The sequence below is a fragment of the Scomber japonicus genome, chromosome 14 (assembly GCF_027409825.1).
Source record: "Scomber japonicus isolate fScoJap1 chromosome 14, fScoJap1.pri, whole genome shotgun sequence".
Lineage (NCBI taxonomy): Eukaryota > Metazoa > Chordata > Actinopteri > Scombriformes > Scombridae > Scomber > Scomber japonicus.
In genome coordinates, this window is record NC_070591.1 from 29,746,033 (window position 1) to 29,771,288 (window position 25,256).

Sequence of the window (25,256 nt, forward strand, 5' to 3'; positions counted from 1 at the left end):
CTATGTTGGCTTATTCTGTTTCTATTTGTATTTGTCCTGTTTATGATTTTAATTATGCTTTTTATCCATCTATGTGAGCTTTGCTCTCTACTCTTGTTGAATGTTCTTTTTGACATCTTGAATGTAACACCTGACATATTGACATATTGTGTATGCGTCATATCTCAATAAAATAAAAAATAAAAAAAAAATACAGTCTATGAACACGATACGGATTGATCAAATTATTTTTGGAAATACCTAATTTTCTATTTTAGAAAACAGTATTTTAGAACAGTGGTAATAGTCTAGAAACATATTTTTCCATTCTTTATTTTAAAGTTTCCATACTTTTTAATATGGAAATTGATCACATTTATTTCCATACTTGCATAGGAACCCTGTTAAACACATCAGCCATAATTCGTCCTCTATGCCTTGGCGTGCAGGGGAAGTAGCATTTCAGCAGTGAACAGGGAGCCTAGATCTGTCCTTAGATGCTCTCTGGACTGCAAAGACGAAGTGGGAGAGAGAAATGATCATAGACAACACCCCCAACCCCTGCAGAGTGCCCTGTGTTGCTACAAGAGCAATGAGTGTGCAGCTGTTAACAGACCTATCAGCGGACATGAGGCACTTTTCCCTCCTCCTGATTCCATTTCATCAAGTACCATTTCTGTTCTTAATCATTTTTTGCAATTTTCTCAATTTGTTTTCAGTGACATTTTGTGTCTCAGTACACTTTGTGGTTACTATTTATTTTCTATGTGTGTATAGTATGTATAATATTTTATATTTAAATATAACAGTAGATCCTCCTAATGTGTGGTATATTATAGTAATCTTGTTTTTTAAAGGTTACCTATCTATACTGTGCATCTGTTATTGTGATTCCTTTGCTTCTGTGACACTTCAATTTCCCTTCATGGGATAAATAAAGATTATTTTACCTGAAATCCAGAGAGCTTTCTGATGTGTCAACTAGGATTAATTCGGAAGTCAGCTCAGGAGCTGAGGACAGGTGGAACAAGTATCACCGGATCCACTGACGGTAGAAAGATGTGAGGCATGAGCACCATCTAGTGGTTACAGAAAATAAATGCATCAAAATGTAACAAAGGGCAACAAGATTGACCGTCTTTGACAAAATGCAAAAGTCAGGTGTGTAATTCTTTTTCCAACATTTATTAAGTGCAAAAGAATATTTATATCATATATCATTCAATGACACGAAGGATGCACATGATGTGTTGACACCATAACGAATATTACAGACATGGAAAAGCCATCTGTGAAAAAATCCCTGCACAGATACATATAAATACTTTGCTTTATCAAAGACAGTTAGATTGCCAATAACATGGCAGTATGAGTAAATTCTTTGAACAGTTGGCCCCCAGAGGTTATACATGGTGAGCTAGGTACAGGTTATATACAGGATGATACATGACTGCCATCCAGAAGCTCTCAAATTTCCTTCAGCCTTTCACTTTTCTCTCATCTTTCTGCCAACCACACCTCAAACATTTACATTACACGTCAATGTAAAACAGGAATGAACAGTTCAACTCATTCAGTAAATAAACAGCATTTGAATTAAATTTCCCAACAACTGGAACATTTAAAATTCATTAGAAAATGTCAAATTTCAAGTATTTTATTGACTGACAGTAATGAGCTCAATACTGATGTAGATGTCTGTATTGTAATATTCCCTCTTCTGTTCAATGTCCCCTTACATACTTTTGTCTTTCCACATAATTACAAGAGCCATACAGCATGTTTCACTGTGTGTGTGACCTCAGACCAGCTAACAGGTCCACACATCCTTTATATAACTGGCCACAACTTTTTATTTTTTCTCACCAGGATAAAAACCTTTCATATTAGTCAGTAGTACAGAGACCTTATTGGAGCTGTAATATGGCAGCCAGCCACAGGATCTAGCTGTTCCTGTGTCACATTTTGTAACTGGATGGGAAATATGCCCTTACACAATATCTACAACATCTTTCATATCTCCAGGATAATCAGTAAATACAGTATATAAATGAATGTTACTGTTTTCAACACTGGCAGATCTGCCTGTTTCTAACATTACAATTAAACACAATTTACATGCTGCTACAATATGTGAATAACTCTAAAAATGTTAATCCTTGAGATTATTTCATAAAAAATAAAAATAAAAAAATTAATATTTGACACTGTTTCTCACCAACATTTACCTGCAATAGTCATTCACTGTAGGGCTGCAACTACAGATTATTTTAATCATTGATTTAGATCAGACCAACAGTCCAAAAACTAAAGATATTGGATTTACTTTGATGTTTCTTGGTTCTCAATTGCAGCTTTTCTTTCTCTGACGTCAAATGTTTGCTTGAAACATTTGTTAAAAAGTGTTACTGGTTGATCAATTATCAAAATTGACTCTGTATGTAAGCATTTGTTCATATTTTAACTTTCATTGTGAATGCTGTCAACAAATGTCGAACTTTTTACTTAGGTGATGCTCCACTTTGAAAGCAAAAGGGAAAAGTCAGTGACTAATGAGCCACAAACCAGTAGCCACCGCATAGATGTGATCCGGGAAAAAAACAATTAAAAAAAACAACCTTCCTACTGGAGCCAATACAGAAAAGAAAACACTGTTAGTTTTGAGAATGAGGCAGCCACGTAAACACATTTGGAAATCATTTGTTTGTATTTTTTACCATAGCTCTGTATGTTATAGTTTTTTTTTGTTTCTGGGGTGTATTTTCATGGTTTCTGTTGCTGTTTGAAGTTGTATCTTTTTAGCTGAGTTCTTCCTATATCCCTTTTTATGTTTCAAATGGAGCTCTGGAAAAATATTACAGAAACATACGTGTTATGCATACCAGCCACCTCTGGGTGTCGCTATATTCATGTGAACAAACAATCTGAAGGATTAACAAGTTCAACACAAACAACAAAATAACAGTTTACCAGCAACTGTAACAAGTAAATCATAATTCACCTACAGTATCACCTAAATAAACTATATGTTATATTTAAAGTGATTGATGGAAGATTAATCTCACACATATCTGAGATCTTGTTTCCCTCTATGTAACCTAAAGGTAGCAAAGTGTTGCTGATGCCAGATCTGCATCAGGTCACATATATAGCGAAGGAATTATAAACAAACTCCATCTTTGTCATTTCCTTCCCTCCTTTCTTCCTTTCTTCCTTTCCTCTTTCACCCGTGTCTGTCAGACAAAACTTTCCACAGAGGGGATGCTGACTGAGACAGACTATCATTCAAAAGGAGAAGTCCGGCTTTGTGAAGACTGGCACGGCACAGCGTTGAACCCGACACAGTCAACGTGCCAGCCTGTTTACTGTAGGCCACATGGAGCCATGTTTGTCAGAGATAATGGCCGATACTGTCACAAAACCCCGTTCAGACTTCTTAACTCTCAAGTCATATAGATATGGAGTTTCCATTAAGGTTGCTGCTAGGCAGGCTGAGGCTCAGACTCGGCCTGAGGCCGGGCTGGGAGGGGGAGGTTGACATGTCCGTGCTGAAGTCGTCTTGGTTGGACTGGGGGTCAGAGGTCACAGTGAGGTTATTGAGGTTGGGTGCAGAATCGTTGGGAGCTGATGACGAGAAGTCGCTGTTTGCTATGCGTCTGAAGACAAAATGGAAGGGAGCTTCCTGCTGGCGGCTGTGGAGCTCGGCCTTGATCTTCTGAGGGTGGGTGTCCAGAGCCAGCTGCTGGCTGCTGCCTTCTATTAGAAGGAACAGGCCGTAGTTCTCAGGGTCCGACACTTTGAACTTAAGAGCGCACAGCTGGCACACCTCCTCCACGGTGGCGTAAGGTCGGACCTGTAAAGTCTTTGCAGTACAGCCACTGTCCAGCTCCTGCAGTGCCACCCGCAGGTAGTTCTGAGGAACAATTAGAATAAAAAGTCAGAAACACACTGGCAGGGCACTAGTCCAACATGTTTGGCTGGCACTGACATTAAAGATGTTCAAATCTACATTCATTTAATTAAAACACAATTCATTAAAAAACACTCCCTTCTGTCTATGCTCATAGGAATTAGGGGCTACTTGAACATTTGTACCACGTCTCTTTTGAGTCACTGTCCTCTAACAGTTGGCCCACTTTCAAGTCACTTTGGATAAATGGCAAAATGTGAATGTAAATTGCATCTCCCAATACCCACAAAACAATCTTTGATGCTCCGGTGGATCACAGCCAATCTCATCACTCGTTACTGTTTTTCAAAAGCAGATGGCTAAAATGGTTCTGATCATACAGACAGAAAAACTGTACGAGATCCAGTTTTCTGATTAAATTCTTAAGTATTACCACCATAACATAGTTACCGATATGGGTGGAGTGGGTGATTAAACTTGGTTATTTTTAGACACACTGTGTTGCACGTAGTTCATTTTTTATTTCATCATGTCATGCTTTGCTCTAATGAAAAGTTCTGAACATAAAATATTTAAAAAATAAACAGTAAATCTAAAGAAAAACTGTTCACTATATTAGTGAGGATACTTACATACAGGCAAGAAACTAAACAACCACCTTTTTTGTGTTTAACTGATTACTGTAATTTAGAAACAATACATTTGAAGCAGTACTTTAAATACTGACACTGGTGAGTAAATTCAGGATGTATCAATAAGTGTTGATTTCCTTATGGTTAGGACACAATGGTTTCATGTTTCATGGTCTGGCACAAACTCAAGAACCTCAGCTACTGGAATCTGTAATTGCCTCGGTTTCATTATAATCTTACAATCAATCAATCAATCAATCAATCTCAAACTAACCTTAATGAAATGTTAAAATCCAGGCGATGTGCTTTTGTCTTTTGTAATCTTAAGAACGAACCATGTAAACCATCCACACACTTTCAGGCCAAGTACAATACAATACAATACAATACTTCAAGTCTCCTTGAAGTATGACTGAGGTTTTACCTGGAAGTCATCAATGGACGGTGCAGATCGCTGGGTGGTGCGTCGGCGGTGCCACTGGTGGAGCGTATCTCTGGTCTCAGAGCTCAGCACCCTGGCTGCCTGCTCCTCCTGGAAGTTTCTGATTAGGGACATTGCTCCGTAAGCGCTGGTCAGGTAGTAACCACCTGGACATGAACACAACAGGGTAGAGGGTTTACAATATGGACACTGAAGGAGGCTTGAGTACCTCTTAGCATATGTTGCATTTTTTGCATCAGAGCGTGGAGTGTTTACAGTGGAGCTTTAAACAAATGCACCTTCTCCGTGAAGCAGTGAAGGGTCCAGCAGCTCCATCATGTAAAGTATCTCATTGTCCAGCTGAGGCATGTCACACTGGGCCAACACGTAGGTCAACATGGGCAGGAAGTCATCAGCACCGTACAGACGACCTGACAGAAATGATTGTGGACAACTGTGTCACCCCTACTGATTATTGTGTATATGATTATTCTTTATTTATTAATAAGTACTGCTGAGTTTAGTGGTTTAGTGAGTAGTTAGTGTACTGCCTCTACCTGAATTGTCTTCCATGATAGTGTAGATGAGTTTGCAGACCCTCAGCAGCATGGTGACCTTCTTTTCCGGCGAGTAGAGCTTACACATGGTGTGGAACTTGTGCCTAATCTTCTCTATGGCCACGGGGTCGGGGGGCAGCGCGTCGGCCACACCCATGTCCTGTGGCTGCCGAGCCTTCGCCAGCGAAAGGTTCTCCTTCAGCTCCTGCCACGCCCCGCTGCGCACCTGGAACTCCTGCAGGGCCACGCTCACCACCGGCTTGAGGGGCTTCAGGACGCACTTGTGCATGGCCTTCTCCAGGACTCCGTCTGTTAAGGAGGAGGAAACAGGTGAGCTACATGGAAACTACATGTGACCATTGCAAAGATTCTACCGCTACTTTTACTGAGGGGATTCAAACTCTGTAAGCTCTGCTCCTACATGAACACACCATTTCCTCCCAAAGTTGGAACAGATTTGAAGTAGGTAGGGTTCAGTTGGGTTATTAGATGTCATGTACTTTCGTCCAACAAACAGGTTGTCGCACTTGACCCACATCCACAGTCTTTTTTTTTTTTAGTATTTAACTTTCTATAAATAATAATTAAGAATGTTCAACTTTAATATTGATAGTTGCTTATTTTGTCTTTATTAATTGCCACATCTTATTTATGATTTATTAGACCAGGTGATCCTCATCTGAATCCTGCCACTGGCTATTGCGCTGCATGCAACCTTTGTTTGTTTTATAAGTACTGTTTGATGAATATCCAGTAAAAGCAATATATCATACAACTGATAAGAAGATCTGAGGAAACATAATCTATTGTTCTCTTTCTGGCATCCACCAGATAGAAGTGATGGGAATAAAGTGGACTCATGATTGATGGGGAGGCTGAATACATAGACCAGAGTGAGCCACAGAGTTCAACAATGGCAAGAAATCACATTCAGGGAAAAGTCGTACTGCACTGCTATTAAAACCTGAAACTCCTTCGCTGTTGCTCCCTGTTTGCACATATGCCTACACTGTGTGTTGCTGCAGCTGTGACTAGAACCTGGATGTTCAACTGCTGGACATTCAGATGTACTGGAGAAACTCAGAAATACTACACTATCACAATCCACATATTACAGTTTGTCTGTGAAATATTCTCCCATATGAAGGAAGGGCCCAACCCTTCCTTCCATACTCTGATATCTAAGCAAACAGCAGATAACAACTGTAAAACACTTCCACAGGTCACTCTAACTAGGATCTATGATTGTTTGCCAGTTGGTAGTTTGAGGTCATTTCATTTCAGTGCAAACACACGTCAGCCTTTCATTCCTTATCAGTTTTGTTGTGCAAACTGTGAGTCACAGTAGTGTAAAGACCGGAGCCGGTCAAGGTCAGATCACTACTTCTTTGCCTTTTGTGTTGTCATTTGTGAAAACCAAACCTCCCATTGTTCATTCGCTTCAATCGAAGTCAAGGAAAGTTGACTGTGTTGTTGTTGTTGTTGGAGCTGGATAACCCACAGTGAAGCGCATGGTGTGTGTGTCCACACTGTGACACTGTCGACATCAGCTTTTACAAGCTCAGCCCATGCAGTCTAACTAACACAAACTATGATATCATAATACAGACAGGATGGAAGCAAACCACAGCACTGCTGAATAAGGACCATGTGTTAGTGCCGTCTGTGTGTTGCTGACTTTCCTCCAGAATACGACGAAGTCAGCAGTTTTTTTTTCTTTGGCTGAGCACATCTGCAGATTTGACTTTCCACCACAGCCAGCATCTGCCATTTAGATAAACTGATCTCTGTCATTCTCGTCAATATGAATTCTTAAATTTCACCTCCATTGCTCTTCTGGATGGAAAATGTCTTGTGCTGCTGTCTCCTGATAGCTCTGCTGGCACCAGACCAGACAGCTGAGGGTGAAGTGATATGCATTGGGGGCATGGCTCTCGTGCCAGGCTCTCACAAACAGAACAGGCTTACTTCCTCATTCAGATACTGAATGAGTTTCCAGTAAGGAGGGTTAGCATGTTGAACTGGCATCAGCAACGTACGTGTTGTTTTTGTTGAGCTGATAGTGAGAGAATTTGTTGATGCTGACAGAGTTATTATCAGCTCATTTTGTTTTTCCTGGTGACATACGGAAAACATTGCAGAGACTACCCATGGCTCTGACAAGATCAACAGAAAAAAGTCTAGCATTTATATAATTCCAAATAAAACTATGTTGCAGAACATAGTACACAAAAATATGTTACATGCTGTGATTCCTGCCACAGCCTGCAGTTGTTGTTATGGTTCAAACTTGGCATAAATGATTTGTTGGCTGTTATAATAGTTGCTAATTGTTGATCAACCAATCTATTAATGGACTACAGAGTAAAGGGGCAGTGATGAATAAAGAAACTAGTAGTCCACATATAATTGATAAGTAATGTAGTTCTTATTTATAGCATTTTTCCCCCTGTAATGTTTCTCCTGGAGCTCAGTAATCACTCAAGCCCCCCATGGTTGCATTAAAGTGATAAAAAGTAGGGAAGACAGTGCTAACATTACTCACCCTGTGCTCTGCTCGTGTAATGCTAATAGTGTCCAGATTTACAGCCATGCAAAGTGGACTCCTCAACAGTTTTTTATCGCACTCTCAACTGTGCCAATTATCTTATAGAAAATGCAAATGTAAAACAATTACAAATCTGACAGACTCATAGTAAAGCATACCAAACTAACAACTGACCCTGAAAAGCAAAGACATGTAGACAATGAGTCTGTGTCTCCTTGAGGTAAAAATAGCCTGGTGTAATCAGAAGGAGAGGTGTGTCTATCTGATCTGTCACTGCACCAAGAAGCTCTCCTGATACATACATCACTAAAAATAGCCTTTTCTACCCATGGGTCACACAAACAGGCAAATCCAGGTTGACAGATCCAGAGCTTAGAGGTCACTGTGTTCATTAGTAATTAAAGAAGGGTGTACTCTCTCTCCGCTGAGTTTTGCGTCATCGGACTTTTCTGTTTGGCTCACAGGAAAGGTGAAAAAACTAGCTGGGAAATTCCAACAGCTGCACAAAGATAGACAACTTATCCTTTTTTACTGTCAAAACTTTGTTAAACTACCGTTCATTCTTTTATTAATTGATTTTATTTTTTTCCCCCAAAAGGTCTGATTAATCAGAACAGGTTAGTGTCAAAGTTTGGTGTTATGCAAAAGCTACAGTCTGTGGTAATGACTTCTTTGTAGGTATGGAAGAAACACAAGGAAGCTAATGAGTGTTGTTGGCCAGAGTCAGTAGGTAACAGCTCACTGTTAAAGACTTCTAGCTTCTGTGACCAAGAACTTTGCATAAGTTTTGTTGGCTTATAAGTGGGAAGCGTTTTACTTTCAACCCAATATGTCAGACCTTCTTACACAAATACACCTAACCAATGGTCTAATCCAGCTGTTGATGTTGTCATAATCCTCGAGCACTTTATAAAAAGCACCACAAACACAGTTTCGTGAATTCAAGTTGGCTCAAGCAGATCTGCTGGAGGACAGCCTCGCTGTGTGGGCTGAGCGGAATACAAGGAACTTTGTTCTGAACCCCCCCCCTCCGCTTCTATCACCCCGCTTGAACATCCTGGACCCACACAGACACATGGTTGGGTTGGTGAGTGAGTGCAAGAGACAAACAACAACAACATCGTTTTCCATATTTCAAACTTTGTGTTTGTCTTCTGAAAATGTGTGGTATTACTCACAGGATTCCTTCCATTGCCACATCACAGGTGCCCAGATGTGATGATGTTTATGCACATTTTTTGTTTTCAGCTCTAGATTTACTGAATGTCGAAAAAGTTGAATTACACTTCTTGTTATGTCTGGCAGCTTTACAGTAAAGTGACCATATTGTGTGTGCAAATATCAACCCTCGTTTACATGAATACTGCATCAGAGCACCATCAGTCCAACTCAAAATACTGGCACGTCACTTTAAAGCAAGCAGAGTGGTAGAGGAAGAGCTTTGGAGACAGAGAGGAAGGAAAAGAAACACAGCAATGGAGACTAAATGCAAAGAGAGTGTCAGAGAGAGACAGACTGGGACAGAAAGTGGAGGGGGCTTGCCTCAAATCCTCTCACTCTGATTGGAGACTGGATATAAAAGAAGTGGAGCTGGAGTAAGACAGGGATTGCACGACCTGGCAAACAGCCATTCAGATGCATCTGGGCCAGTGGGCCTTTGAGCCGAACAGAAAACACTCTATGAAGCTACCACAACAAAATATTGTGCAATAATTCCAAGAAGTAAAACCACAGCAGTTACCAGTGTGTCATCCCCATGTAAATAGGCCAGTCAGACAACAGGCACAAGGAGGGGGGGGGGCAACCATGACACAAGACATACTGTACAGGCATTTTAAAAATGTTGTCTTCATTTTTCCTTTAGTGGTTGTGAATTAAACATCTCCCGAGTCCAAACAGTGGATTGTGTCTTCATCTAGCTGTACTGCATACATTTTTGTGTTCTTCAGTTTTTTTTTTGGGGGGGGGGGGGGGCATAAATCAAATGTCCTAACTGGAATCAAAATAAAGTTGCTGCCACCTGAAGCTCCTTCTTTGGATTTTCTGTCATCTATTCAGTTTTTACTTGTTTTTCAAGATTGTATGAAAACTGTCACTGTCAACTTCTAAACATTAGACATTCAGACCTGAACATGTTACAACTTAACTGTGTATACATCACTGCTGTCATCTACACAGATAGCATATCTAAAGATCTGCTACCAAGTTCAAGTTTAGTAAAACTGTTAATCCGTATCTAGGAATAACTGACTACTAAAAACTGTGAGCAAAAGAAACATTAAAATATCGATTATTTAATATGAGTTTCTGCTATGTGATTACTACTACTGATATAAAAAAAGAAACATTTTCTGCCCAGCTCATCAGTTCATAATTATAGCCCTCCGGTGAACTATTTGGATGAGGCCAGTAGGAACAGGTTGGTTCAATAGCCGCCTTCCTCCTGAGATAAACCCCTCTTTGTGCCCTCTGTGTACACGTTACTCTGTCCAAGTTCTAATGCAGCCGCTGAATCTTGGCCTAAAAAGATTCACACTGCTCTTCCGGCAGGTGTGTGTGCCCCTAAATATCTATGTTTTGTTTTGTTTTTTTTTCTTTTCATGTTGCAACCTTAGCATTGTAAGATACAACACAGGATGAACAAATGGCAATACAAGGGAGTGGCAAATATTAGTATTGTATTACAGGAGTTTTGAAGTCTCTTGAATTTTTTCACTAATCCTCAAATTTTGCAAATGATTTACATACAACTAACTGAAATTTACCTGATGACACACACACACACACACACACACACACACGCACACAGTTGCAAACACGTGAGGACAAGTTTTCAAATGTCATCACTGCTAAAATATTGAAGTGAAACTGCTGCATCTACATTAAATACACTTTCTGTGACATAAAACTTAACATGTCTCCATGAATACATTACACACTTCCTAAAAATAATCACCCAGCAACCCTCCCTGCTGAGTTGAAGACCAGGTCATAATGTTTCAAACGTAGAAATGTTGCAATCACAGTCTGAGCATGTCAGCGGTAATAAAGGAGTAGACCGAACTTTTAGGCACAAAATTACCCACAATTACTAATATTTAAAGCATTAAACTAATGTTGTTTTCCACAGTGAGGTAACAGTGATAATTTCGAGGCACAAGCTGTTGCTTGTAAAACTAGAGAAATATCAAGGGTGACGAAACAGAGCAGAGAGCTAGACTAAAAGAAGAAAAAACTAGATTCATTCCACACTCACCAATCTGGTCTTCAGGGATTAGGCTTTCAATTGGTGGCTCCAGCTCGGAGCTCTGTCGCAGGTAGCTCTTCATCTGGGTGATAAACTGGCGGAGAGTCTGCAGCAGCTCCAGCCCAGAGGCGTAGCCCTGCCCAGCCTGGTTGCCTGCAGCCTCACTCATGTAACTCAGATAGTCCTGCACCAGGCAGCCGAAGTACGAGCTTTTGTCCCTGGACAGCTCCAGCACCTTGCGGATCGCCCTCTTCTCAGGTGTCAACAGCGAGTTGAAAACGCCGCTCATCTTGCGCAGGTGCCCACGCAGAGCTTTCTGGAGGATCAAAGCACTGGCACTGGGGCGACGCTTTGTGCGGTGCCCCGGCGGCACCATGGTCAGGTCCTGGTCTTGGTCCTGGTCACTCTCCAGGCTGACACCATAGTCGGTCTCTTCTTCGTCCTCATCGTCCTCATCGTCGTCGTCTTCCTCCATGCTGGAGTAAGGCAGGTGGCGTGGGGGGAGGGAGAGGGGTAAGTGGATGTTGAAGTCATCCACAGTGGGGGGGTTGGGGTCATGGAGAGGAGGAAGGAAGAAGGCAGAGGACTGAGAGAATTCCAGAGAGTCAGAGGAATCTGTGGAAAGGCTCATGTCGCTCAGTCGCTGTCCACCCCCACTGCATTCCACTCCTGCTTCTTCTTCTCCTTCTCGCACCTTTGCTGGTTTGTTGGTTGTCAACAGAGAAGGGTCTGGAGGACTGTAGGAGTGTTCAGAGGTGGTTGTGGTAGCATTCCGCTGAAACCGTTTGGCCTTACTGAGGGCCTCCTCAATAGTCTTGTCCTCTAGTGCTAGGTGGCACTGAGCATCCTCCTGGCTGGATGATGGTGAGGCTTTGGGCCGACGTGGAGAGGAGGACAGAGATGATAGAGAGAGTGGTATGGAGGGCCGGGGGATAGATATGGGGGAGCTGATGCTCAGTCTTTTAGGCGGGGAGGATGAAGGGCTGATGCTTAGTGAGGAGCCCAGACGAGAAAGGAGGCTGCTGCCCCTCTCCCTCTCCTCCACCTTCTCCTTGGAGATGTTGATCCAGGAGATCTTCTCAGGCATGCTGCGCTGTCGGACAGGAGGGCCAGAGCGTTGTGGCACCAAACGAGGTGGGGGAGGGCGAGGGGGTGGGGACCGTGACACAGTATCTGTATCACTTTGCTTCTGGCTGCTTCTGTTTTGACTCTTATTGTCTTGTAGCTCTGTGTTTCCCTGCAGGTTGCTTAGGCTTGACTTCTTGCTGTCATCGACCTCTGAGAGACAGACCTCAGGGCTGTCGTCACAAGACAGTTGAATGTACTTGTTGCTGGTTTCTGGGCTGCTGTTGTTGCTATCGGTTTCCTCCCTCAGGCCCTTCTTTGCTGTGCTAGAAGGATTGGAGTTGGTGCTCTGGTCACTGTCTGGTTGGTGAACCTTTATGAAGAGGGGGTTGATGAAACAAAGTGCTCCGTTGGACTGGCAACACTCAAGCTCAGATGGGGTGCGAGTTTGAAGCCGAGGGCGCCCTGGGGTGGTTGCCACAGAGGCAGGTCTCTGGGCAGGGGGGGGTGGCCTATCGGGAACAGCTGTTGCGGACACCGAGGCTGAACTCTTCCTACTGCGGCACAACTTTCTGTCCCAGAAGCCTGTGTGAGAATGAGAAAAATTATTGGACGTGTATTACATGGGTATGGTGTGATACAATACATAAGTGTCAAATTAGTAAGCCTGGTTTTCATCCCTTCCCTATAGTTTGGTATACAGCCTTTCTTACTAAGCCTTAAGAACTAAATCATTTTTTAAGTTAGTAAGGTAAGTTCAGATGTTGTGTCTACTGATGTTGTGTTTAAGTACCTGCCATTACTAAACAACCAAAACCGCTTGTATCTTTCTGGTTTTTATCAACAGTTAGGAACCAACATTGGCTCACAATTTAACCAGGTGTTGTGACGTCCTTGGACAGAATGTGTCCTTTAGAGCTGATTGGTTATTTCTTTTCAAATTATCTGTGGTGCGTTTGCAGCACTGGAAAAAAGTGCATCCCAGTGAATATGCACTGTAACAGTGTTGTTTTCGGTTTGAACTTATTTGTTGCATGTCTCCATAACAAATAATTCATTTGTGAATGCAAAAGACGCAATTTCTGAATGGCCCCTAATTCCATTATAAATTGGGCCATGACAGAATTACAAATTCTAGAGGTTTGGCTGTGTTGCAAACAGGTTGAGCCCAGCTCAAACAGTTAGCATCACTGGTATGGACAAGCACATTATAGCAAAACTAAACAAGAGGAAATAATCCGTCAGCCTTGACAAAGATTTCTTCTTTCTCTCTTTGAAAAAAAGCACCATTAAACAGTCATTTGTGAAGACATCGACTAGGTATGTCTATTACTGAAGGTGATCGAAAACCTTGACACTACAGTGTTCAAGCAGCCTCTCATTGCAGATTCTGCTCCAAAGCAATGGCAAATGCCAGAGGTATTTCTCACTGATCATGTTCTTTCACATGTGCAGTTGCAGAAATACTGACATACAGCCTTTGTGTTATTTTTGATTGCTTTGTTCCCATTTGCAAACACTGACAGCTTTGTAGAAGTTAGAATTACAGTTTTTTTAAATGAGTAAAAAGAAATGTTATATTCTGTGTTATATAGCATGACTCAAAAACTCATATACATATTGAACAATGTTTTGTGTATCTTTACACCCCAATGGTGAAACTGTCAGTCATCAGCTATTTGTGTAGTGCGGTTCTTATGGCAAAGGTCGCTTTTATAGAGTCGAACCAAATTGCTTTACTACATTGAACTGTACTAATAAACTGCATTTCTGACGGGGGTTAATGTATACTCTTTCACCTAGAGCAAAATCAGATAAATATAGTATCTCTCTACAGCTTTGAGTATGAAAAATGATGTTTCTTCTAATGCTCTATAACAAAGCATATACATCAATTTCCTCTACTCGGCTCCCAGTGACTCAATACAAATCCCTCAATTACAGCCCATCTCAAAATACCTCTAAATGCTACTCAGAGCAAAATCACTGATGTTTATTTTTGCAGACTGAGAGGCTCAGCCTTTAAGGGAGCTATCGACAGAGAAAAATAGGACCAAACAATTTTAACACAAGCATTTGTTGAACCTTTAGAGCCCAAGCCGTACCAGACAGAGCAAAACAAGACAGGCACGCACGAGTGGAAACAATACCACATGAGGAATACTAGTGCCAGACACAGAGCAACTCCTTCACAAGACCACAGAGCAGAAAAAAGAGGGCAACAATACTTACTGTGATCCAAAGCTCGATGACACACACCCAGCTGTTGATTTCAGACTGGATCTAGATCTCTGTACAGTTTGGAGGGTTTTTGCAGAGGACACAAAGCAGTGTCTCCACTAGCTGAAACTCAACTGGCTTCTTTGGCTCACTCACACTCAATCTCTGTTATGACTCACTCGTGCTAAAGTGTGTGTAGGCGGGCTGTTAGCACAGTATCCCCGCCCTCTTTCCACTGAAATTGCCTGATCTCTCTTTCTCTGTTCTCTCTCTTTGGCAAAGAAACACAAGTTTTTCCTATTTCCCTCCTACTCTACTCTTGTTTACTTTCTCTTCTAAAAATCTGTTCTAATTTCTTTCTAAATTTCTAATAACTTATTACTGAATCATTAGATACAGGTTAAAGATATTTCATAGTTTTTTCACATCTAATCTCAAGGAATCAATTTGATTACTCAGTAATACATATAAAAACATGTTCACACAAGTGTAAGCAAGGCACAACAAAGCCCTGCTGTACAAAGACACACAAACTCACTATACACCTGGGACTGTTAGCCTAGAGGAATGTGGTTTGGTGTGGTTGATGTAGGAACTGGGAAAGTCAAGGGCCACTTGTAGAAGGAAGCTAAACTGAGACAGAAATAGTCTACCACAACTAACGAACGAACTACCACAGAGTTACAGAACTGCAAATATTTCAAAAATCGAATTACAGACTTGGGATTTGCCAGTATAACATTTTAATGCAACTATTATTATGGCCAAAGTATAAGGATAACCATCAAACATTACTGAAATACTATAGTAAGTGTTAAAATATTGTAAAATCACTTTATACCATGATCACCTTGGGGAAAACAGTTGTGATAGAACCAAAAAACAAGCACTTGTTATCACTTTATGAGTAAGTAAAATGAATAAACTAAATTATAATGTGCTGGATGTTTTGGTTCTTTTAAAGTCAGAGTTATGATCCGACCAATCTGTGTAAAAGTCTTTCTGGAGTGCAGGAATTTTTAATTGTGTGTTACCTGCTGGGTGGTCATAGTTAAAAGGCAGAACAAGGATTAATTGAACACGACACCACTCACCCGTCTGCACACCCAACTCTGCGCGACTACTAACAAACACCACAGCGGCACATGTGATGTGTATGGCCTCTCCCCTAATAGTTCACCAACGAAGAGTTTTATTGACCAAGTTTTCATTGGTTAGTTAGTCGCAGGAAAAAAACAACAACCCCAAACTCCATTCAAGACCTATGTTCTGTCAATGTTTGATCAAATCTAGTATGACTGGAATATGTATGAAACGCTTGGCGACAGCCAGCCAAGGCAAAGTTAAGCCATTGGCCAGCTGAAGATGGTCAGTTAGTGATCTGGTCCTGTGTGGTCAGAGAATCACAGATTCCTCTGGAATCAGCTTCCATACTTTTCTGAACTAACTGACCCAAGAGATTTAAAAAGGTAACTCCAACACGTTCATAATCCTTAAATTGTTCTTGCCATTAGCATTGTGGTAAACAGGCAGCTCACTTTGTGTGTGTGCTTGTATAATTGTTTTAAAGGCTCATTATTTACAGTTTTGTGTTCTCTGTAATATAGAACACTGTTAACAATGTTACTTATAACATTCTTTCTCAGCTTTGACACTCAAACCATTTTCTGATGCCCCCAAAGATATATATTTAAATAATTAAAGTAACTTCATAAATGTGTAACAACTAGTCAACTGATGGCTTGAAGTAGCGACTACTAGTCAATGGAGCACATCTTTGTTTGGGGGGCAGCCTTCATAGTATGTACAGTAGTGAAAATGGTTAGCGGTGTTGCTACCATCAGAATGTTTGGTCTTGGTACATTAGCACATCTCTGTTGTTGAATGGACAATTCTGCAGTATATAGTATTTCCAGCTTTATCAAACCAACATATTCAGTAGAACTTGCTTTGATTGCCACACTGCATGCTCCAACTACTAGCAAAAGGCAATGAGTATTATCTCAATGAAAATGAGACCACTTGCAGTAGCCCTAAAGCTACGGTAAATAATCTGAGCTAATGTGTGGCTGAGTCCTTATGTTGTAGGTTAGTCAACATGTAAAATGCTAAATATGAGGTAATCTGTGGAATGCCTGTGCAAGCTGCTTATAGCAGGTTTTTGGAAAGCAACAGGAGCCTTTTACTTCCAGAAGAGAAAGCAAACTTGCAGTGGAGGAAAGTAATTAGGTTTTAACAACCATGGGCTCACAGCCACTTCTAATGTAGCTGCAGAGGAAAATACTGAGATTAAAGCCAAGACTTTTCAGGAACAAAGGTGCTTCTCTTACCTTTTTAAACCTTATAACCAAGTCTAACCTGTATACTACTGGGAAACTAAGCTCATCAAACATTTGATCAAAAAACACAGACAAGCTCCTTAATACGGAATAGCTTGCGTGCAGTTGGCTGATGAGTAACAACAATTTAACAGGAACACTGCCATTAATACCATACTATGTTTGTGTGCTGCCAGCTACATTGTCAGCAAGTCACTGCAAGTCAACATCTTGCATTTATTTGATGCATTTCTTCCAAATGACTAAATACAAAATACAGCAGTTTTTGAGAAACCACACGAACAAATACCTTAACCCTTACGTACTGTTCAGTCTCTACACCAATTCACATTCATAAATCCTGTCAGTCATTCATTAATGTTTGTTTAATCCTTAATGAGAAGTGTATTCTAATTCAATTAATAGAAGAAGACACAATCCCTATTGTTTGGTCTAGGATGACATTTTTATAGATTATGAGGAATTTAACATGTTTGAATGCTGATTTCTAAATTTTCTGATAAAAACAAGTAAAATTTGGACATCTTTGTAAAATGTGTATGAGCTGCAGACAAAATAACAAAAAGATACATTTGATTTCCATTTTTGTATATTTGGGGTCGCATTAGGAAAAGTCCATCTAGAGTAAATGTGTATATGGTGTTTTTACAGCTTTAAAATTTAATAAAATAGATCATATTTGACCCTGAACAGCATGTAAGAGTTAAGTAACAAAACAATTCAATGCTTAGGTCAGTCAGTCATATCTGGCCAATATTCTATCCACCCAATGAGGCCAGTACCAGGAAGCCATTCACTGGAATAGGTGTATCCCTGGTAAAAGTCACAACCAAAGCACAAATAAAAACTGAAACAGTTAAGGCCATTTGTAATTTGGGTTTAATCAAATCATGACAAACAGCAGGAGAGTTTTCCAGCACATAAGTACTGGTTGGTTTCTGGGAATCTGGGGGAAACTGTTTGGGGGAATGTTTGTAGAGGGGCTCTAGAAAGGCTCATTGTTGTCCAGTGGGCCTCATAGTGGGTAAGCCAGACCCTGCCAAGCTTTTCATCTCATACTTTAACATAACAATTTGAATTTCAACTTAATAACGATCTGTCTCCTAAACTTAACTCTAATTACGACAGGTAACAAGATACTGTGAAGACGTCAAAGTCTATACAACACACACACACACACACACACACACACACACACACACACACATACACACATACACACATACACACACACACACACACACACACACACACACACACACACACACACACAATGCTGCTAGGATGTATGTCAGAACTGCCTTTTAGATCAACTATTCACTGTGGTCAGTTACCTTTAAAAAGGTACAAAACCCACCATTGTCTCATCTTAAACAGGATCCCTTTTATGAGTTAAAGAGACAATGAGAGTGGGGAGAAAAGAGAGAGAAAATGCATGTCTGCAGTTCCTTCAAGGCCACATTAAAGATAGGGTGTCATCAAATCATTGTGTGTCACCCTGAATTGTTTGAGAGACTGCCAGGCAGAGGGACACTGGAAGTCTGGTACACATGATAGCTGCCAGTTGAGTCACAGCATTGGAGCCTGAATGGGCAGAAAGGTCACTCTGAGTGGGCTATGAAAAGGGAAGTGGTGCGGAAGAGAAATTCACACAAAACCTATTCAGCTTTAATCCACTATTTTTAGATCTGCTAAATTAAGTTAGAAGAAGTGTGAGCCAAATATCATCTTTTAAGAAGAAAAAAAAGATGACTTAGACTTCATCACAGTTAAAATGACTTCGCACTTGGATGACGGAGGTGTCAGATTATACGAATGAAAATGTTACGAATTCTGTGGTCAGGACTGTAAGAGGGCCTTTCTGTAGCTGAGATGGAGGAAAAGCTCCAGAAGTAGCTAGCGCTCGCCGGAGTCCATGCCTGGCCAAGCACAACTAATCTGGGCCTGGATCAGGCTTTTGTCCCTGGGGGTGAGTCATTTAGCAGTGGCATGCCAGTTAATACTTGGAGCAGAGGGGGGAATGCGGTTGAGATGGGCTTTACAAGTGTGTGTGACGCCTCCGGAATAAAAAGTCACTTTTTACTCACAACAGATGTCGGACAGGAGGAAAACACATTCTAATAAAAAGTGCATGAATCAGTTTGGCTGCATAAGAGTGATGAAAAAATAAATAAAACAATAATTGTATCAAACTGGCTCCTTAACATGCAATGACAAACACAACTCATTAACAGTGTCAACACTCTCACATTGACACAGGGATACTATACATCTACACACAGATCCATTACATTTCCATGGATTTCCATAGATGACATGATAACCCTTTCCCTTTTTTCCACTGATTTCACTATATTTTAATACTTAATTCAATCATGTTAAATGCAGATGATGCAGATATACATGCAAGCTGCTTATCCAACATTACACATTCTATGTTTTCATAGTGGACTATTCATTTACACAAGTGAAAACTGCAACATGTGTAAATGTTATCAGCCAACTTTGTTCTTTCCAATAAAAAAGAATATCTATTAATCACAAGAAATGAAAGAACTGATTTATCCTGTTAACTTCAGCTGCAATGGAATCAATTCACTTTTCATATCCCACCTTCACCCTAGCGATTCCTCCAATTGCATCCAGATATATTCAAATGAGAGAACTAACCTGCTCCAAGTTTAGCAACCTCCTCGAGATCAGCAGAGGTTCTGGCTGAAGCAATGGGTTCTGGGAGCTTCAGAGTGAAGGGCAACACATCCCTAGGAAAAAGAGGAAAGAGTGAAAGTGAGAAATTCTAGGGCATATGAAAAAAAAAGGAAAAGTGAGTTGAAAGAGGGTGGGATTGAAAGCTTAAAAGTGAGTGAGTCACTGCGTTGGAAAAGAGCGTGGCTTGGCTTGGGTGTGTGGTGTTGGCTGAACCACAGATTTAACCACATACCCAGAGGGTAAAATGTGCTTGCTGCTCTACTCCCTGTGCGTCTTTTAACACTTTAATACAGTTTCCAAAGCTTTCAGTCAAAAATCTGAGTGAGTCAAACCTGAGTAATCAAAGCTGAAAAATACTGATTTCTTCAGAAAATTGTAATAATCTCACAGACAAACCTGGAAAAAGTCAGCGTGTTAAATGACATGTCATTGAATGACAATGCGAATATTTAAGAAGAGAGTAGGTACTTTGCATAAATGGAAATACGTATATGGAATGTATATGGAAGCACTCGTTTATTTACACATCTACACAATTTAAACCCTTTAAAAGGATTGGGTTTACAAGAAGCACACACCTTCTTTTACAGCTATGGGTTTGGTGAGGGGTGTTTTTTTAATAATGAAAAGTTCAACAACTGACATATGGACTGAACCAAAACTGCAGTTTATAGGCTCAGTATTTATGTTATATATCATTTATATCAGAAACCAATTATGCCCATTTGAGATCTGGTATTTCACCACCCAGTGTTGCCTCTATGTAGATACAGCAGAATATTATAATTGATGTTTTTTTTGGTCTTGTACATGTGTTACTTGAACATATCTTGTAATATTTTGGATGTTTTGTCCTATAGTCTATAGTTACATGTGGGGTGAGTTATGTGTCTGGCATGACATGAAAAATAAAAACTAAACTAACTAAATATAAATATTTCTTTTAATCCTAACTTTACTATGACTTCACACAATTTCTGGATAATCAATTCTTATGTTCTGCCACTTTTGGCCAACAGAGTAAAGATTGTGAAGCAAGTTTAGTGCTTGAATTAATGTTAGAATAGAAATACTGCTTCAAAATGCCCAAAAAGTCTGCCTTGTTTAAATACACAAGTGTGGATGGCAACAATGGGTTGAGAAGACAAATCAAAGTCTAGAAAAGAAAGTTTGTACAACAGAGTAGTTCAGCAATAGTGGTATAAATCTGTTTTAACTGTCTATGTTTAGGTATCCATCTAAAAAAGTGTATGCACTCAACAACCCTTCCTCATTCAGAATGTGTGCTTTTTACAATCTTTGAAACTTCCTCTTTGCCTTTGTTATTATTTGTGGTGTTTCACGTTGTGTTTGGACTAAACTCACACCGACACAAACACGTTTTCTTTGCATTACATGATTACAGAAATGTCATAGATTTTGTACATTAATATACGTACCAGGGTTATTATAGTTTTGAAATTTTCATTAATTTTTATTTTCATTTAGTTTTTCAGTTTGTTTTTTATTTCAGTTTCAAGTGATGAAGTCGTTTTAGTTTAGTTTTTATTTTGAGGAACTGGCTAGTTTTAGTTCAGTTTTTATTTAGTTTGAGTTTTCAGGTATTAGGAGGAAAGCTTTGATTAGTAGAAGCTGTAAAGGATGAAATAACCTGACATTGAGGTAAGCTTTGCTGTGTTTGTGACTGTGAGCTTACGTTAGCTGTCTCCTGCTTCTCTGTGAGAACTTCCAAGCTGGACCTTCACATTAGTGGGATTTTTCCTTTTAGCTTTTATCCCACAAATGTTCCCATCACTCTTCATCACCACACTTTTATTTTTATCTACTACATGGTCATAGCCAATCTATTCCCATATTGGGCGTACGTACACTATGAATTTTATACATGGTAGCACAGCATTTTGGTAAAAAAAGAAAAAGTATGTCATTTAAATCTAACATATACCAAATGACACAATGTTTGATTAGCCTGATTAACAATAACCAATGTGTTGCAGCACCTAAACGATCCATAATACCAAAACAACAGACTTTAAGCACTTCATCTCAACAAGTAATTCTACAGAAAGCATAACAGAGACAATACTAGTCTCTATAACGCAAATAAGTTAACAATACACTGGATGTGTATTAAACATACAGGTCCAAACACAGACCAGCATGGTTTTCATGTCTTTGAGCAATCACGGGTAATTTAGAGACTAACGCACCTGCTGATGCAGCAGAAAGCCACCAGACGAAACAGATCTGCGAAGCTTAGGCCTGATCCCTCCAGAGAGAAAGCTGTAAAAGCAAGACACAATGAAATACAGGAAACTGTCAGAGACCAGAGCTGTTAAAATGACTGCTCAGTGAGTTCATTATTTTCATCTGGTTAAAAAAAAGTACACACTGTACAGCAAAAATTGTAGCAACTCTTAAGATGTGTTGTGATGTGTTTTTACTTATTTCACTAGCAAAGGACAAAGAGGACACAGCTGAAAAACAAGCATAAGAGCCAGATTCAAAGCCAGACCAAGGCATGCAAAGGAGTGCTTTAACTTATCTTTATAGTCCCTAAATTAACTTGGATTTCCCTTTAGGGTGCAATGTGCAAATGGGTATTTTGGGTCATAAGATTAATAGAAACAAATAGCTTCAAGAATGACTGGTGGTGGTAACCATTGTCCCCATGCGACTCAAACCATTGCTTTATGGATGGGAGGTGCAAGAGAGTGCTTCACTGGAAAACAGATTAGACGAATAGCTTGGAGGAGAGAAATCTATTGTCAATAATAATACTGGGCAGGAACTCGTTTTCTCACAACTTGGCACACACCAGGACACATCAAAAGCTTTTGGTAGTGAATTAAACATGACATAAACTTGGGTATGTACAGAGATAGATATATACTATGTGTGTATATACTGCAATTATCTGTGTGCGTGTGCGTGCGTGCGTGTGCGTGTGTGTGTGTGTGTGTATGTACTTGTATGGCTATCATTGTGAGAACCCAGTTTCATACTTGGGAAGTATGATGTTTATTTTTTGTAGTTTTATCTTTATATTGAAATCATTGACAAACAAATACACCAGAAAAGACTTAGGAAAAGGAATGCAGAAAGAGCAAGAGAACAATGCATGTTCACATTTAGGAGGGAATAAGGGAAGTGGGTTAAATCCTAACATATGTCTAGATGGCTGCATGCCTACAACTGTCCTCATCTATCTCAAATCTCCTCTGAGCTCTAATTATTATATTATATATGTGACTGATTTCAGACAAGGCTCACTGCTGGAGCACGAAGGTCATTAGTTAAGTAAAAGCACAAGACTTGTGGTGTAAATGTTGTGCAAGTCAAACTGAATACTAAGACAAGACATCTTCTTCAGTAGTGTCAAATCGACAGGCCTAAACAGCTGGAATCAGCTCTGTCTACTTGCTTACAATCCAAAGATAGTCAACTGAACTGCACTAATTTATATTTTCTAATTATTATTTTCAAATCAACATAGAATCGCTGTAGACCCCCCACAACAATGTGTGCTGAAACAGTCAGTTCCCAGTCAAACAAAGCACCAAAACCATGTCATTTACTTTACTGAAGACTTTTGGTTTGCCAGGTGGTACAATAACCAACCAGCCTTCTTTGCTTCACCTGCACAAAACAAATCCCTGTGTCTGACACACATAACAACAATTCTCTCCACCAAAGAACACAAGCACTAACAGGTCCAGTCAATTTAAGTCTTAAGGATATGAAGGCCTGCATGAGTACAAATTTCCTCCAATCAAACAGCAGCAAAACTGAGGTTCTCCTTCTTGGCACTCAACAACAGATTCAGTCATTGTTATTTTATTGTGCAATGGTTTTTAAAAAAAAGAAAGAAGACGAAGCCTACAAGGTTGCCCTACTGTTGCACTGCCTCTGGAATAATTTTAAGCAGTTTGTACACATTGTTTTACACAGTTCTATATAATGTAAACTTGTTGGAAGGCTGCAGAGCCACGCATAAAGAGAAAAAAGGGTCAGTCGCGTAGAAATGGAAGTGATGAGTGGTCAGGGTAGCAGCGTCAGGTGATTATGATATAAACTCTGCTGCAACAGATGTATCACACTGTGTATTTTGGCCATTAGTCTTACTGGATGTTCTTAATGAAAACAAAGCCATGTTAGAAAAATTCAATGTGCTGCAACATGTTGCACCAGGTAACGGTGAGATGATGACATACAATAGAAGAAAACTGGCTTAAAAACAGATCCATTCCATTCAAATGTGAAACTATAAATCTGGGAGACTTATCACTCGAAACATGAGATATTAAAGACAAAAGATTACTTGTTATATTATTGGCAGCCAGTAAAAAATCCATCACGAGGAAAGGGTTAAAAGTAGAACCACCCACCATTGATGAATGGATTCATGTTATGGAGAAGATATCATTTTCCCTCAGAGTGGAAAAAGCTAAATTCTACAGGATCTGGACCAAATGGACTGAGTATGTAAAACTGATCAGATCTGAATTTATTTAATTGTATCTTTAATGTATCTGTAATGATTGGTCAGAGATGATGAGCTCCCCTGTTTTGTTTTGCTGTTGTTCATGACTATAATAACTGGTGCTTGCAAAAGAATATTCTGGAAGGCAATACGGACAAAATCACTTGAGACTTCTGCACCCATCCTCCCTTATCTCTTGGGGGGGGGGGGGGGGGGGAACAAACAAGGGACATATAACTGGCTATGATCTAGTGAGAGTCTGAAATGCTGTAATTACTATATGTATTGGGAATTTGCCTTTCTAGATAAAAAGAGAATTAAAAAAAACAAAAAAAAAAACAGATCCATGAGTATGAAGACACAGTGGTTTATATTATCATGGCTCTACACTTCAATAGCCTTCCATGCATTACTGTAAACAAATATATACTATGGTATGTATGAAATGATTACATTCATTTTAGTTCATTTTGTAAGGACAAAAGTGGTAGTGTTCTCGTAGAATGAAGGGTTAGGGTTAGGGTTAGTCTTCTTTTCCCATTAGCATCACCACCTCATGCCGTAAAGACCTTTGCTAAAGTGTGCATTTGTTTTGGAAGCGAGTAATACCTGTTTTAAGCGTAATTGTTTGCAACTTGGTTTTCATCTAGGCTACATGTAAAGCTGCATTCACACCAAATCTGGTAATTTTTTCACACATCTTTCTTCAAATGAGCCAAGAAGCTGAACAAGCCTAAACTTACTTTTGATTTGATCAATTGAAGAGAAACATCCTCCCCTCATCCTAGTAACATCTGTGCCCTCCCTCATGCTACGATGCTACATGTAATGTAAAACAGACTCTTTTGGTCTGTGTGCTGTAAACCGTTTCATCTGATTTCGTAGGGAATCTGACCTGGTGACAGACACTTACAATAATTACATAGAAATAGCAAATCTTCTTGCTTATGGTCTCATTTGCTGTAGGTCATATAGAGACATCAGAGGTATCATTAGACTGTTTCATAAGTAGTTAAGTTTCTTGTAGTAACTTCAATTTACTTTTCGCAAAGGGGCCAATAGGAAACAGGAAGAGAGAGGGGAATGACTTGCAGCAACGGTCCCGAACCAGGGATGCTGCCATTACGTGGCATGCATGGTAACCAC

The 25,256-nt window shown here is 40.0% G+C and overlaps 1 protein-coding gene across 1 annotated transcript in view; it reads right to left on the reverse strand.

The window, feature by feature from the left end:
• Nucleotides 1-1,157: 1,157 nt before the first annotated feature.
• LOC128372962 (ras and Rab interactor 2-like) overlaps nucleotides 1,158-25,256 on the reverse strand; it is a 49,496-nt gene continuing 25,397 nt past the window's right edge. The window contains exons 6-12 of the mRNA XM_053333172.1: nucleotides 21,838-21,910; nucleotides 19,589-19,680; nucleotides 11,304-12,944; nucleotides 5,500-5,808; nucleotides 5,242-5,373; nucleotides 4,946-5,109; nucleotides 1,158-3,892 (exon numbers count right to left, since the gene is read on the reverse strand). Coding sequence (XP_053189147.1) covers nucleotides 3,428-3,892; nucleotides 4,946-5,109; nucleotides 5,242-5,373; nucleotides 5,500-5,808; nucleotides 11,304-12,944; nucleotides 19,589-19,680; nucleotides 21,838-21,910 — 2,876 coding nt within the window. The 3' untranslated portion in view covers nucleotides 1,158-3,427. The remainder of the gene's footprint in view (nucleotides 3,893-4,945; nucleotides 5,110-5,241; nucleotides 5,374-5,499; nucleotides 5,809-11,303; nucleotides 12,945-19,588; nucleotides 19,681-21,837; nucleotides 21,911-25,256) is intronic.